This window comes from Leuresthes tenuis, unplaced genomic scaffold (genome assembly GCF_036924035.1).
Source record: "Leuresthes tenuis unplaced genomic scaffold, fLeuTen1.0.hap1 SCAF_17, whole genome shotgun sequence".
NCBI classification, from domain to species: Eukaryota; Metazoa; Chordata; class Actinopteri; order Atheriniformes; family Atherinopsidae; genus Leuresthes; species Leuresthes tenuis.
The window spans coordinates 14,592,398-14,606,828 of NW_027325371.1; the positions used below are offsets into that span (position 1 = coordinate 14,592,398).

At 37.6% G+C, this 14,431-nt stretch overlaps 2 protein-coding genes across 5 annotated transcripts in view; one reads left to right on the plus strand and one right to left on the minus strand.

Moving 5' to 3' along the window:
• Positions 1-14,431, plus strand: part of septin9a (septin 9a) — a 66,906-nt gene that overhangs the window by 34,005 nt on the left and 18,470 nt on the right. The gene's annotated exons all lie outside the window — the stretch shown is intronic.
• LOC140274062 (uncharacterized) lies at positions 9,319-11,725 on the minus strand. Its single transcript, XM_072369769.1, has 2 exons — positions 11,519-11,725; positions 9,319-11,150 (listed from the first exon to the last, which is right to left on the minus strand). The coding sequence occupies exon 2, from the start codon at positions 11,147-11,149 to the stop codon at positions 9,683-9,685; it is 1,467 nt and encodes a 488-aa protein (XP_072225870.1). The 5' UTR covers position 11,150; positions 11,519-11,725; the 3' UTR covers positions 9,319-9,682.

Here is a 14,431-nt window from a genome sequence, read left to right on the forward strand (position 1 = left end):
TCTTTTTATTGCTTTCTATTCTCCTCAACACGTGACACAGAAAAGACGCCAAACTCAAACTGAGCATCCCTTGTTTTTGTAGTAGCTTGCGCCGTAAGTATTGGCTTCTCTGGGCTGAAACTTTAGTAAATGTGTCACAGCTGTGGGAGATTAGGGCATTGGGATGGCTCACAGTGACTTGGTAAAAAAACCTTTTTTATGTGTTCTTCCCCCAATAAAGCATTATATGATTAGCCAGAGCAATTTTTAAAAAATCTTTATAATTCCTTTTTGTCCCACGATGTAGTGAAATTATACTGATACCAGGATTGGTTGATTTTTTTTTTTTTTTTTTTTTTTTTTTTTTTTTTTTTTTTTTTTTTTTTTTCTCTGTGCTGGTTTGTAGTCAAAGATATCATCACACTATCTCAGAGAATAGTTATTTGTATGTCCAAACAGATGGCTAATATCTGTGTCTCGCTCAACATTATCAGGAGGAACTATACTCTGGAGCAACACTTTATTACCAAACACCAAAACCTGAAATGTAGTTACTTAAGTTCCATAAAGTCCACTGTATTACCACACGATATGAGAAAACATGCATTATGCAATAGTAGTGTTCAATATTGCACTGCTGTTGTATACAAATACTGGAGTATAAGGAGCTCATGTGTACTAACGGGGCCTGCGCTGTACTTTCACACCAGTGCATGCCAATTAATTATAGCCATTATATATCCTCTTCCACATTATATCCACATACTGTTCAAAGTCTAAATGTCTGCCATAAAAACGCTCTATATATAGATGAATTTAACCTAATCTTGAAGGCTAGACCGTGACTTTCTTTTAGTGCCAGACTCAGGATAAACTTTTTAATTTTATCTGGATTACTGGCGAGATTCCAACTAAAATTACCTTTGTTTTTTTTTTTGTCCTTTTATCTTTTTAAGGAGCTTTAGCCTTCAGGATGTGCAATTGTTAATGTTTTGCTCTTTTGGTTTGGTCTAGCTGCAGTTAGGTTGGAAGTGGAAAAAAAAGAGCGCTTCCTGTTACACTTTAGCTGACGTGTTTTGTTTCCATTGCCTTGATTGAAACGTCACTAGGGTTAGCATTTTGGTTGTAAATGTGCTAATTTGAGCAGTAGGCTTTAAATGTCCTCCTCTAGAAAGCATATTTGTGTTCTTGTGTTTTTCTCTTGTGCTATTAGAACAGCCCCTCCTTATTCTGATGTGTGTTTGTGCGCCTCCACTATCAGGAGACAGCTGTGCTCATGGGTCGCTCCCTCTGTTTAAGTAGTATCCAGGCGTGGGCGGCAGGGAGGTGATACATTCCAAATCTGGAGGTCATAAAGCATTTTACATAAAAATAGAAAGATTACAACTTCCCTTTATTAAAGCACTTATTTTGCTGTTCGGTAAACAGAAAAAAATTTTTTAATTGCATTTCTACCTTTTGCAGAAGATGTTTTTTTTTTTTTTTTAAACTTTATTTTGTTAAGCATCACTGCAGCGATGACTCTGTCAGCACATGAGCACGCAAAATATCTGAAGTGCGGCCCTGTGTAAGCAGAAGGGCAATGGGCAAATAAAAAGGAAGAGGATAAAGTCTCAAGCTCTGCCACATTTGGCTCGGATTACCACCTTCCTGCTCAGCCGAGCATGTGGAGGGGAGGCCCTGCAAGAAAGAAGCCTGGGAAGAGCGAGGAGTAGATAGGAGGCGGGGAGAGGTAGACAAAATGGGAGGGTTCATGGGCAGAAGGGAAGGGAGAGGAAAGATTGAAAGAGGTGTAAAGAGTGTGTGTGAGAGAGAGAGAAAGTGTGATTTTATGTACAGTTTGCCTGTAGGGAAAATGCCAAACGAGAAACGGCCTTTTAACCTCAATTAATTTGGGGGTAACACTTAACAGACAGACCACACTGATTTGGCAACATGCCTTTATTTTTAGAAAGTAATTACCTTCTGGTGGTATGTTTGTGTGGCCCATTAATTTACTGCATAAGGACTGATGTGATCTGTACCTGCTTTTGGTCTTTGCGCTTGTGCATACACATATAAACAGTGTTTATACTCATCCTCACATAAGGTTTAAGAATTTCTAGCCCAGGGGAGAGTGACTGATGAACAGTTTTTTTTTTTTTGTGGTGGCTGTAGAACAGCACAAGGTGCTGTAATGACATGCTTTGCTTTGGTTGATTTGTTAGCTGTAACCAAGAGCAGCTGTATGCAGCCTTGGAGTGCCTCAACAGGATGTGATCTCATGTTTACACACACACACACACACACACACACACTCGCATATTAGTTTATTTTGCACATAGCTAATTTAGTTTCCTGTCTCTTCTCTTGACCTGGATTTAGTTAGTCATGGCTGCTATGATTATCACAGTCCATCTGCATTGTTACATGCACAGTTGAGTCAAGCTATCGTTAGGTCGACCTTGCTATAAAACTGGACCACCATACATGTCCCAGTATACATGCATATAAATGAAATCTTTTTATCGATTTTACGTGTAAGAAATGTGAAAATGACATTTCAGTGTGCATAAACTTAGCATACCTTGCAATTTTTAGGATCTTGGGTCATATTCATAGGATTTCCTGTTGCAAAGAGTTGCACGTTGTTATGAAATTCTAAGAATATTCTCAGAATTGTTGAAGTATCTTAACCCTTAGAAGAGCTCTGAAGGTGAAAAACTGTCAGGAGCAGGCAGGAGGACTTTTAAGAACCTCACACAGGGAAGAGAACAGCCGAAAGATGAAGAGGGAGAAGAGATGTCCTCCAGACAGTGGATGACATTGAGTTGTTAAAACACTACAGATTAGATTGTGCAGGGTTCCTATCTGTCGACTAATCAATCAGTCAGTCTTTGTTTATACAGCACTTTTCCAAGCAAAATCCAGCCCACTGGTTTAGACGCAGTTAAAAGGACGCAATCAAGGAATTAAACTGAATTTGAAAAAATTTAAAAGAATGACCCCCACTTATAACAACTTCTTTGCTAATAGCGTTAAAATGTTCAGAAAATCAGCAATCATAACAGATAAAGCAAAGAACATTAGAAAGAGCCTATTAAAACAATTAATGCACAAAAGGATCAGTGAGTTTAATTATAAGGTCTTTCAAAGTTTTGAGCTTAGTCTTAGAAACAAAGAGGCTGCCAGTGTGTTTGTGATCAGCTTTATTGGAGATGTGCTAATATCTGTGACAGCGCAAAAATGCATTAACGGCAGTCATTAAAGTAATCCTCGCATTAAGATATGGGAAGACATAAGAACTGGGAAAATACCACCATGCAGTCGTGATGATTTAGTCCTTTCACAGCCCTTTATAAGTAGTATGATCACACGGTTTACAGCACTTTCATAGCACTAGTGTTCGATAATTTCAAATATATTTACTACAAAACTAGCTGCATGGTAATTCAAATGTAAATAATATATACAAGAATACATTTGTGTGTGTGTGTGCCTTTTCTCTCGGATGACCAATCATAGTCTACAAAATATTGTGTCATACCTACCAACAGGGTCAGTCCCACCTTATCACCAAAATAACACTTCTCACTCAGAGTCGCTCTGAACTCATTCCTAAGACTCCTTGGTCGATGTTTTAGGCTAAGTTGGGAGCTCTCTGAGTGGATTGGTTGAAGAGCATTTATCCTAAATTGACTCACACATCCCACAAACAGTTTAGTGTGAAGGGATGGTTAGAATTGTATCTCCTGGTGTCAATATTCATGCATGTATGTTAGATAGAACAAAGCTGAGTATCAGTGTTCAGCAGGCGAGGCGTGGCAACGCATACAGGACAACTGTTGAATAAGTTGTACAGTTTGTGTTCTTACTAAAGGGCTGTTCAGTTGCAATCTGAATCCTGTTTGAAAAAATGATTGGTCAGCCTTCAGCTTGAATTAAAATTGATAGAGTTGAATTAAATTGTAATATAGTGGTACTTTTTCCTTAACTTGGTTTTACGGTATACGAACGAGAATTTGAATCCCTTTGGATTGTTGAGTAGCTTAAGTTGTTCTAGTTTTATCATTTCAAGACAAATGTTAAGCAACTCAGAAGGTCTATGCAAAGATATAAAATTCGGAAATGAATTCAGCAACCACCAGGTAACATTATAAAGGAAAGTAGACCAGAGGAAGCACACTGCCATAATGGGAATGATGACTTAGGTCAGTCGTAATGGATATTATTTGGACTTTATTGAAAGCGTGGCATGAGGTTGTGTTTTGAAGGTTTAATCAGATGTTAACAGCGAACCATGTAAATCCACCACAATTTCGATAATTCATCATTTGTGAATCAAGTTTAATTGAGAACCAATCAGCTTTTCAGATTGGAAAGATTTGCTGATCTGCTGATTTTTATTTAATTTCTTTGTTCAACATAATTTTCTTTGAATTGTAGATTGTTGAGATTAAATTATTTAAAAAAATTGCTTTTAAGAACTTCATATAATCATTAATAAACACAATAAACTTTGGCAGATTTTCCGATCTTCGTAAATATCATTAACAGTGATTCAGAACAGTTGTGACCCACAAGTCAACGATGTGTCTACAGTCAACTTTGTTGATTTGTGGATCAAACTGGTACAAGTATACTTAAACCAATAGATGTCTCAGAAGATCTTTGCACTGGTTAAGATCAACTTTACAGATCAAACAAAGGATCGTGCCTGTTTATCATCAGCACTTGGCTTCGTAGTCCTCACTCATAAAGAATAAAAGAACCCTTTGATGCCTATTTTCTTCTAGCTGAGTCAGCAACAGCTTATAATGACTCGGTATCTTATGATCTGTCTTGTGCTGGTCTGCTGAGAGTTACCCTTCACTGTTTTAGAAAACAGTATCCATCTCATTCACACATAAAGGCCTTTTGATGAGGAGGGGGGGGGGGGGGGGGGGGGTATGCATGAAGCGTACGTGCTGCAGAAAAATAAATAGATGCATAAAAAAAGTTAACTGTTTTAATGATTTTGCTTATTAGATTGTATCTGGTCTAGAATTTTCACTGATACAGAAGGCCAAAACCACAAGTAAAGCACAGCAGAGATTCTTACATGTGTCTGTAATTAATCAACCAGAGTAATTAGCTTTTTTTTGTCAATGCTGTTACACACAAGATTAATCAGCAGTGAGTCACTTTTATTAGATTAGACAATTATTGCAAGATGAAAGGTAGAAGAATGCATTATCATATGTAATAAGAACCAGTCTGATTAAAAAGAAATACTAAAAAATTGCTTATTTTATTACAAAATAATCATTTTGCAGCTACATCGATAAAGATTAATCTAATTAGGTACCATTTGATCGCCTTTTATGTTTCCATAACTGTACAATATGATATGCAGTGGGTGTCAGTCAGATTGTCAGCTTAGGCCTAAACTACCTTTATATGCTGATGACTTCATGATTTCATCTCTTGATGAGAACATTGTGTAAATTTGACTTAACTTTTCCAGAAAAAAAATTGTTAAATGATTTTTGCTTTTCATCAAAAGCATATCGCATCTTACTTATAAGTCAATGATTTTCAAGATAAGCTTATGTACAGTAGTTTACACCAATAATAAACACATGGATGCAAAGCATACAGCTGAGCAGCACTGTGACACTTGGCTGATATCTAGTTGTACAAAAGTTTTGTAAATCCCTGATTTTCTTTGCAAGCTGCCTGATTCTAATCGCTAAAAAGCACCAGTTTCAGTTCCGTCTCTCATCCCTCTCTCTTATTTCCTAATATTTTTCCACATTGCCTAATATAGGAAGAAGGACAATTAAACCGACCACAAGCACAATAACTAAAAGCAAGTCCCTCAGAAAGTGGCTTTGGTTCGTTGTACTTTGGGCAGATTGGGGTGTGTAGCTAAACTGGGAATTATAAGAAAGTCGTTGGATTTCGTTAATGGAAAGCCTCCTGAGTTCTTGTAGGAGGTTGGTAGTGACCTCGTTTGTATGTTCAGGATTATAACGTGTTTCATGACTAGAAGTCTCATAATGCTCTGTGATGTAGATTCTGTCCACTGTTCGTCCACCATCACGAGATCCTATGATGATCCGAGCCATGTTCCATCCATCTGTCTGCCTGTGTGGATTGACAACATAGGGTGGAAGTGACCGTGATGCGGTTTGAAGAATATTACCAACAGTCCAGTAATTTCCCTGAGGCAGCAGATTGTCAAAATTTCCATAGTGATGTGAGCCGTAGTCGGTAAATGGGTTAAAGTTCAGCCGGATGACATTGTTATTGTTAATGTCAACCGTTGTGGCAAACCAGTGAAGGAGCTCAAGACGGTTTGTTGGTGCAGACTGGCCACAACGTTGCAGATCTCTGATAGAGTCTAGTTTTTGGTAGTTCTTTGCAGCAGACACTGAGGTCAGGGCAAGGAGCAGAGCTACACAGCAACATGTGATTTCTCTTGCCATCTTCATATCCTGTAAAGACATTTTCAAAGTTTCATCCATACCGTGCATTGCCTTTTTAAAACATAGTTGTGTAACAAGCATCCATCTAACCGTTTTTTTTTATTTTCAACACATTAATGAATAGAATCTGCCAAACAAACACTGATTTAGGTTTGTCTTTGTGTTTTTCCTCCAGTGGGCGATAACAGCCACAAAATGTCTGAGTCTCTGTGTACCAGAAAGACCAGCCCAGCTCTCTTACCCTTTATGCAAAGTCTTTAGTTTCTTCAGTATGAGGCTGCAATAGTCTTATCTACTCATTTTCCAAAGTTACAAACTTTAATGTCAGCTTTTTTTTCCCTCTGTAATTTTTTCTTGGCTGATCTGTGTTAGAGGGATAGAGTAAGTCATACTAAAAATGGTCCAATTACATTGATTCCTGGCAGGGGTTTGTGTTTAGATTGAAATACAGAGATAAAATGGTCTGTTTTTTTTCTTTTCTTTTCTTCTTTTTTTTTTTTTTAAGTAACTGTATTGTAAACGACCACAGTAACACATTTTAAAACACATCTAATAAACAGGAGGAAAAACAAAGAATGTCTCTAAGGTCTGTGAATAGTCAAACACAATGCCTGGGACACTCTATTAAAAAAATTTAAAAAGCTGCACAGTCACTTTAAATGTTAATTTATTTAATGTTATTTTAGATTATAGTTGCAGTTGGTAGTAAATAAAAGCCTTTCTGTCAGAGAATAAGAGTGCTTACCTGCATCTTAGCTGCTGCTCAGTCTCTTCAGTCTCTGTGTTTGTGAAAGTGAAGTGGCTACTCCTTTTAGGTTGCTGTTTCCTGGAAAATGAAACTGAAGCCACACCAGTCGCTTTAATAAGATTCTTTTCTGCAGAATGTTCCTGTTTTAACTGACAAGCAAATTTCCATTGAAGAAAATTGACTGGGTGTCTGTGAGAGAGAATGATTAGACTATAATTGAACTCCTGGAGATAAGTTTCAGGTTGCATTATATAAATTATTTTAATTGGTGACAGTTTATAGGTTGGTGTTTGTATGCAATTGACAACAGTATTTACTGACCTATTTACCCGCATTGCCTTTTAAAAACATAGTTGTGTAACAAGCATCCATCTAACCGGTTTCTTTTTTTTTTTCAAAACATTAATGAATAGAACCTGCAAACACACCCAGCCAAACAAACACTGATTTAGGTTTGTCTTTGTGTTTTTCCTCCAGTGGCTGATCTGTGTTAGAGGGATAGAGTAAGTCATACTAAAAATGGTCCAATTATGTTGACTCCTGGCAGGGGTTTGTGTTTAGATTGAAATGCAGACATAAAATTGTCTGTTTTTTTTCTTTTCTTTTCTTTTCTTTTCTTCTTTTTCTTTTTTTTTAAATAACTGTATGGTAAACTACCACAGTAACACATTTTATGACACATTTAATAGACAGGAGGAAAACCAAAGAATGTCTCTAAGCTCTGCGAATAGTCAAACACGTGCTTGTTTTTCAAGTGCAATATATTACACTCTATATAAAAGTTTTTAAAAAAACTCCACAGTCACTTTAAATGTTAATTTCTTTGATGTTATTTTAGATTATAGTTGCAGTTGGTAGTAAATAAAAGCCTTTCTGTCAGAGAATAATAGTGCTTACCTGCATCTTAGCTGCTGCTCAGTCTCTTCAGTCTCTGTGTTTGTGAAAGTGAAGTGGCTACTCCTTTTAGGTTGCTGTTTTCTGGAAAATTAAACTTATGCCACACCAGTCGCTTTAGTTTGTTACAATAAATTTGACCGTGCTTGGATGTAAAAAGATGCTTATCTGCAGCATGTTCCTGTTTTACCTGATAACGGTAATGATAACCTTTTAACTCACAATTCAGTTTAGCCGCCTAAACTTCTCTCAAAACTCCTTTCACACGTGCACTTTTTTCTATTGATCTGGCAGCCATTGAGTGTGTTGGTATCATGTGGTTGGTATCAATTACACCACTGGTGCATTTCTGTAACGTTTTGAGATGGGTATCTGACAAGGTTGGTCCCGGTAACATCAACACAGCTGAAGCGTTAAAAGCTGCAGTTATTAATAGACAGACCTGCACAGCAGTGAGTTCAATTGACAATATGAATCTTACAGGTCATGATATTAAATAAATGAGGTCGCTCTTCAAACTTTCCTCTGAATTGATTTTTACCTACAGTTATCCGCTGCAGCACTCTTTCTTTTTCTTTTAATTAATTAATTCCGTGGTTCAATTGTGACTGAAACTTCTGCTTTTTGCCTGACCATATGTCAGTAATTGCACTGCCATTTTGTTTAAAACAATGCTGCGTGTCAGTTAGCTTGATATGAATTATTATAGCAAAGTTGAAAATGACTCTTGAAGGACTGACAGATTTGTGTGGCACTTATCTTTTGAAATAAAACAGCACTGACTGTTTGGAGAAGGTGTCGGCTTTCCTCAGATTGAAAACCACTGCGCTATTAACACAGTCAAACGCTAAAGAGTAGAGCAGGCTATTTTGGTGCAAAGTTTTTTTTTCTTTTTTCAAAAATGGAATTTTTCCCCATTCACCACTGCTGTGTTTTACGCAAACACTGAATACCACTAATATGAACTGTTACGGCGTCATCGGAAAACTGACTCGTATCAGACGGTACTTGTGCCCTTTTCAGTTTCACACATAATCTGAATATCATGCTCATCGTGACTCATTCCAACAATTAACCCGTTACCTGTCTGAATGAAAGGGGGGAGGAAGCTGAACTGGAAAAAAAGATTAAATGTTGACTATAACAGATGCATGAAATCATTAGTGTTGCATATTTCTTGTGTGAGAGCAAAAGAAGAAGGCTGTCTCTAGATCCAGGTATTATATAATTGTAATGATTTTATTCAATTAAAAAAACATTAATGAATACTATATTACATTTTTTGCATGTCGATTCCCCATATAACCACACAGTGGAATTTTAAACAGTACATATGCAGTAACTTCATACGACTGGATGATTACTGGTGCAATTCTTAAGAAACACAACACAGATCAGGAATGAGGACATTGTTACTATGAGATTGTCTTTTTCACATCATTTAAGTGAGAATTGTTTTTCAGTATATGACGCAATGCATACAAACATCAATAACGGGATTGATTTGAACTCAACACAAACATCATGAAATAAAAAGCATTTTATAACTTATGGCTTTCTATATTACGTCTTAAGAAAAAAAGATTGTTTTCAGTGGATTTGATTGCAGTCTTCATTCCCTCCAGCATGGGGTGCATGCTTTCTCTGTGTAATCCTTCAATATGAATCGTGCTTGGACTCCTGGAGCAATTGTCATACCTGAGCAATACTCATAGACCTGATAGTCCTGAAAGTCTGTGCTTGGGTTGAATTTTCTAGCCCATTGCCATTGCCACCATTTATAATCTGTTGTGTCTTCATCTTCAGAGTTATAGAACCCGACCCAAGAATCTTTGAATTTGGATCTCCAGTCATTGAAGGACTTCTTCACATATAAGCGAGCACAAGCCTTACCATCTTTTGCAAACAGTTGTAGGCTTGCTTTATAGCCTTTTATACTGACTGCTGAGGGATTCGTAAACTTCTCACCCCTGCCTAGTTCCTCTCCAATGGATGTCCAGAAACAACATAGTTTATTCACTTTATGTAGCCGAACTTGAAGGCCTTCATTCAGGGGTATTGATGTGTTAAAGCTTCCTGATTCTGCATTCCCAATAGACTTATAAGTTAAATATTTAACGTTATTATATAGCACTACCATCACACCTTCATTTAAAAGATATTGAGGCACATTGTCCCAAAGGATTCTAGCTTTTCCACTTGTGCTCGTCGTCACCTTAAGTGTCATCTCAACCTGCAGAAGACTCACAAACATCCCAGAAGTACCATTTTGCCTGCTCTCAGGGATATTGACAATAAAATCTGGGTGTGTGTTCCTTTTCGCTTTAGGCTGTCGTCTGTTGTTGTGTTGGACGGGAATGTACTTTTCCTGTATCACAATAAACAAAAACAGTCCAAGACAAGCAAGTCCCCCCCACGAGTTTCTAATGTCCCTTATTTGGGAATCACTGGCTCTACTTCCAAATTGATCTCTGAGATTCATTAGTGACATCCTGTCACTGTATTCCACAGAAAACTCTCTGATCTGACTTAAAAGCTGTGGTGTGACCAGGTATGTATGTACAGGATCATACCTGGTCCCCTGATGTTCAGATGTCTCATAATGCTGCGTGATGTAGACTCTGTCTATTATCTGTCCAGTTAGCCGTCCCGCATTCTGTTCTCTCACTCTGAATACGATCCGGTCCCTGTTTCTCCCCTCATACCCAAATCGAGGGTGGACAACGTAGGATGGAAGCTGAGATGACATTTCTCCATTGAGATTACCAACAGTGTAGTACTGGTATCTGATATTTCCCCGAGGCAGTGGATCCAACATCCCTTCGTAGTTTCCATAATGATGTGAGCCGAAATCGCCACGATTTGGGTCAAAGGTCAGCCGGATGACGTTGTTGTTGTCAATATCAACTATGTTGGCAAACCAGTGGAGTAGCAAAAGACTGTGCGAGGGCACAAATTGGTCAAAGTTGATCTTTTTAAGCTCATTGAATGTATTGAGCCTTTGCACTGCAGACACAGAGGTCAGGATAAAAAACAGAGCCACACAGCAACTCTTCATCATTACAGACATCTTCATCATCCTGTAAAGACATTTTAAAAGCATATTGTAAATTCACAGTGCATACATCTATTATTGGAATACAGACTATTACACTTGTATGTAGAACACCATCATAAATTTGTTAACACAAATCATTATGAATATATTCTCTGTAACCCTGGTGTCCTTTTCTTCTATATGGTAAAAGCATGCTTGCTATGTGACAGGCTTTTCAGAAAAGGCAGGAAAAAGTGCACTGTCATCTTATATCTGTTTAATGAAGGGGAAAAATAAACAACTAAATCATATCTTAGAATTACATTTTTGTCAGTGAAATAACTATTTATAGATTGTAATTGTAATTCATAACAACTCAATATATTTCCACCAGATAGTAAGAGAGCTTACCTTCAATACTCTGCTGCTGTCAGGTATCTGATCGCTTTGTTTGTGTGAGAGCAAAGGCAACTCCCTCTAAGTTACCATTTCCTGGGTAATGAAACTAGAGCTAGTTTTGTAATCGGCAGCAGCGAGTTTGGTTGAGAAGCTGTTTGTATGAAAACTTGCATTCCCAGTTGGAGAGCCTCTTTTTCAGTTTTTTTTTTTTCATAGGGATAACAAGTCATGTTAACTGTTTGAAGGCAAAATTTAAAGGCATGATTATGTCAATCATGTTGTGTAGAGTAAGTAAACATTCAGATTTTACTTTCGTCCCTCAAAGCTGATTGCTAAATGGCATACTAAAGTCCATGCGTACGTCTGCTGCCATTGCTTTTTACAGAGGGGAACAATTTGAAATGCGCATCAATGATTAATAGTTGAGTTACTGCCACAACTCCACCAGCAACCAGCAGGAGGTGCTGCCACACAGGTAGTTGGACTACCTGAGCCATAGCAAGCCTAGAACTATTCATCATAGTTGCAAGTTAAAAACACAGACACAGTAGATCAGCTTCCTGACTCTGTGTTAGTACATAAACAGGCACGTGACATGGTTTGGTTTAGATCTGTTGTGAAGCTGCAGAGCTTGTTTTCAAAGGCCTGACAGGCTCTCATTTGGTTTACTATAAATCTTCCCGACTGAGGAAGTACTTCCGCTTTTCCCAGAGAGCTGGATACACGTGACACCTCCATAAATACAAACACACAATGTTTCCATTACTTTAGAGGACATTACACTGACTTCCATTAATTTCCTTAAACTAAACCCCAAATCACTCTAAACGTAAAACTTCCCAAACAGAAATAAAGAATGTGACTGCAAATATGTGACCTAGGTTACATACACATGCTCACACAGGCTTACACATTAACACGCTCAAATTTCAAATGATACCCTGAACGGAGTCTTCAGTATTCCCCATGGGCAACGCTGAAAAAGAGTAAGAAAACTCTTACAAAGAAAACATTCAGTTTCTCTTTGGTCACCACCCACATGTTTCACATGCTCATCCAAGTGATAATAGGGCTATAGTTACTGTGTATATAGAAGAGCTAAAGATTTATCTCTAGTGTCTCACACCTTCTCATGCATTGCAATCCACTATAGTCTACTTCCCTCTTACTGATTTGCATTATGTATGTAGATACAAGAGGTTCACACACAGGATGTGCTTCATTCTCGATTTTCTGTTGTGGCAAAGCAAAAGCAGCATATGCTACATTCAAGGGCATTTAACTAGTGAGATTATGCAAATTTGATCATGTTTCTGTGTTGTGAAAGTTCTTGGAGAGCTGTGGGGAACGCTGTCAGGGGTCAACCAGACAGCTGAATGCTCTGCCTGCCAATGCATGACACTATCTTGGCTAAGTATCTATGAGAAAAATCAGCTTTTCTGTCACCACGTCCCCCTTTTCCTCAAAAATGAAGAGACCTTTTTTTTTCAACTAAAAGACTACGACACCCCAGGAAGGGAGACTAATAAAAGAATTTGCCAAGTTATGTTTGATGAAGATAAACAATGGGTGAGTCCCTCTGCGTGCATGTAGGGTTCACACAGGAGTCACGTCAGGAGGCATCTTTAAGCAGGAGATATTAGTAACAACTTTAAATTCATGTAACAGTGTTGATAGTGTAAGGGTTGATAACGTCAGTTAACGTTAGTTTATTTATTGGGTTGTCTGTGACAACAGGGGAAACAGTTTCTTCACTCTGAGGAGCTCAGGAAGAAGGTGAACTTAAGGATTTGGTGTTTAAAAAGACATTGAAACCCGAGGAGACGATGATGTGGAAAAAGTGTTTTTTGCTCAGATTTGCGATCATTATCAGCACGAAACTCTTCTAAATAATATTTTATATTTCTAAACAGCAGGCAGCACTTCCATGACACTGCAGGAAGAGCCACATTTTTTTAGAAATGTGGCCGTTAATTGTTGTTTGGCTTTAAATGAAAGAGGCATAAAGGACGTTTGCCTCTGTTTGACAGTGACAATATGTAGTCTTAGCTCACTTTTTTCTAGGCCACTGTAAAGATAAATGATAGTGAATGTCATATCTTCATCTGGTCATATCTGTACAATCCAAATTTCACTTTAGTAAAGGAGAACAAGACCTGATTAACTCCACCAGGATTTTGTTCTCTGTACATGAAAATGGAGATGTGGAGATTGTCTTTAAAACTTAGTTTCTGTGTACATTTTTGTGTCCCTACTTTAAGAGTAGTTGTTTTTTATGGCAAGATAAAGTTGAGCTTCAAAGAGAAGGTGATGAAAAGAAACAAGGTAAAGAATGAAAGGTTGTAGAGGAGGAGGCCTTTAGTTTGGGGTAAATGGGGGGGTTTTCCACATTGTAAAACATTTTCACTCCATATTTGGTAAGACCTGGTTTTTATCAGGCTTATATGATCGTCTGTGTTTATGCGTTGGATTTTTATAAAAGTTGGGAGAAACATTTTCTCCACAGCCAGATTACACAAACCCATCTTTCCAACTTATTGTGACTGTTTTTCTGTTATTTATTTATTTTTTTTTGTTATTTTTCCAGGAACATGAACATTCATTTCAAGGTGTGCAGGTGCTGCCCTTGAGTATGTGTGCGTCTGCTCATGCAGTTGTAGCATTGCACTTGTGCCACTCCACAAGTGTATAATTACACTTCCTGTAAGGAAACAGCTGTTCCTTTCGTCTTAGATCTAAAAAAATATACATACCCCTGTAAGAAACGTAGAAATGGACAAAACAACTGGTTTGCTTGAAATCAGATCAAATTGAAATAATCTAACTGAAATAATTCACCTTTCCACATTTCTGAGATGAAGAATTATCCGTTTTTTCCCTCTAATTAAATCAAATATAGATGTTTACAAGTTAAAGATTACTCAG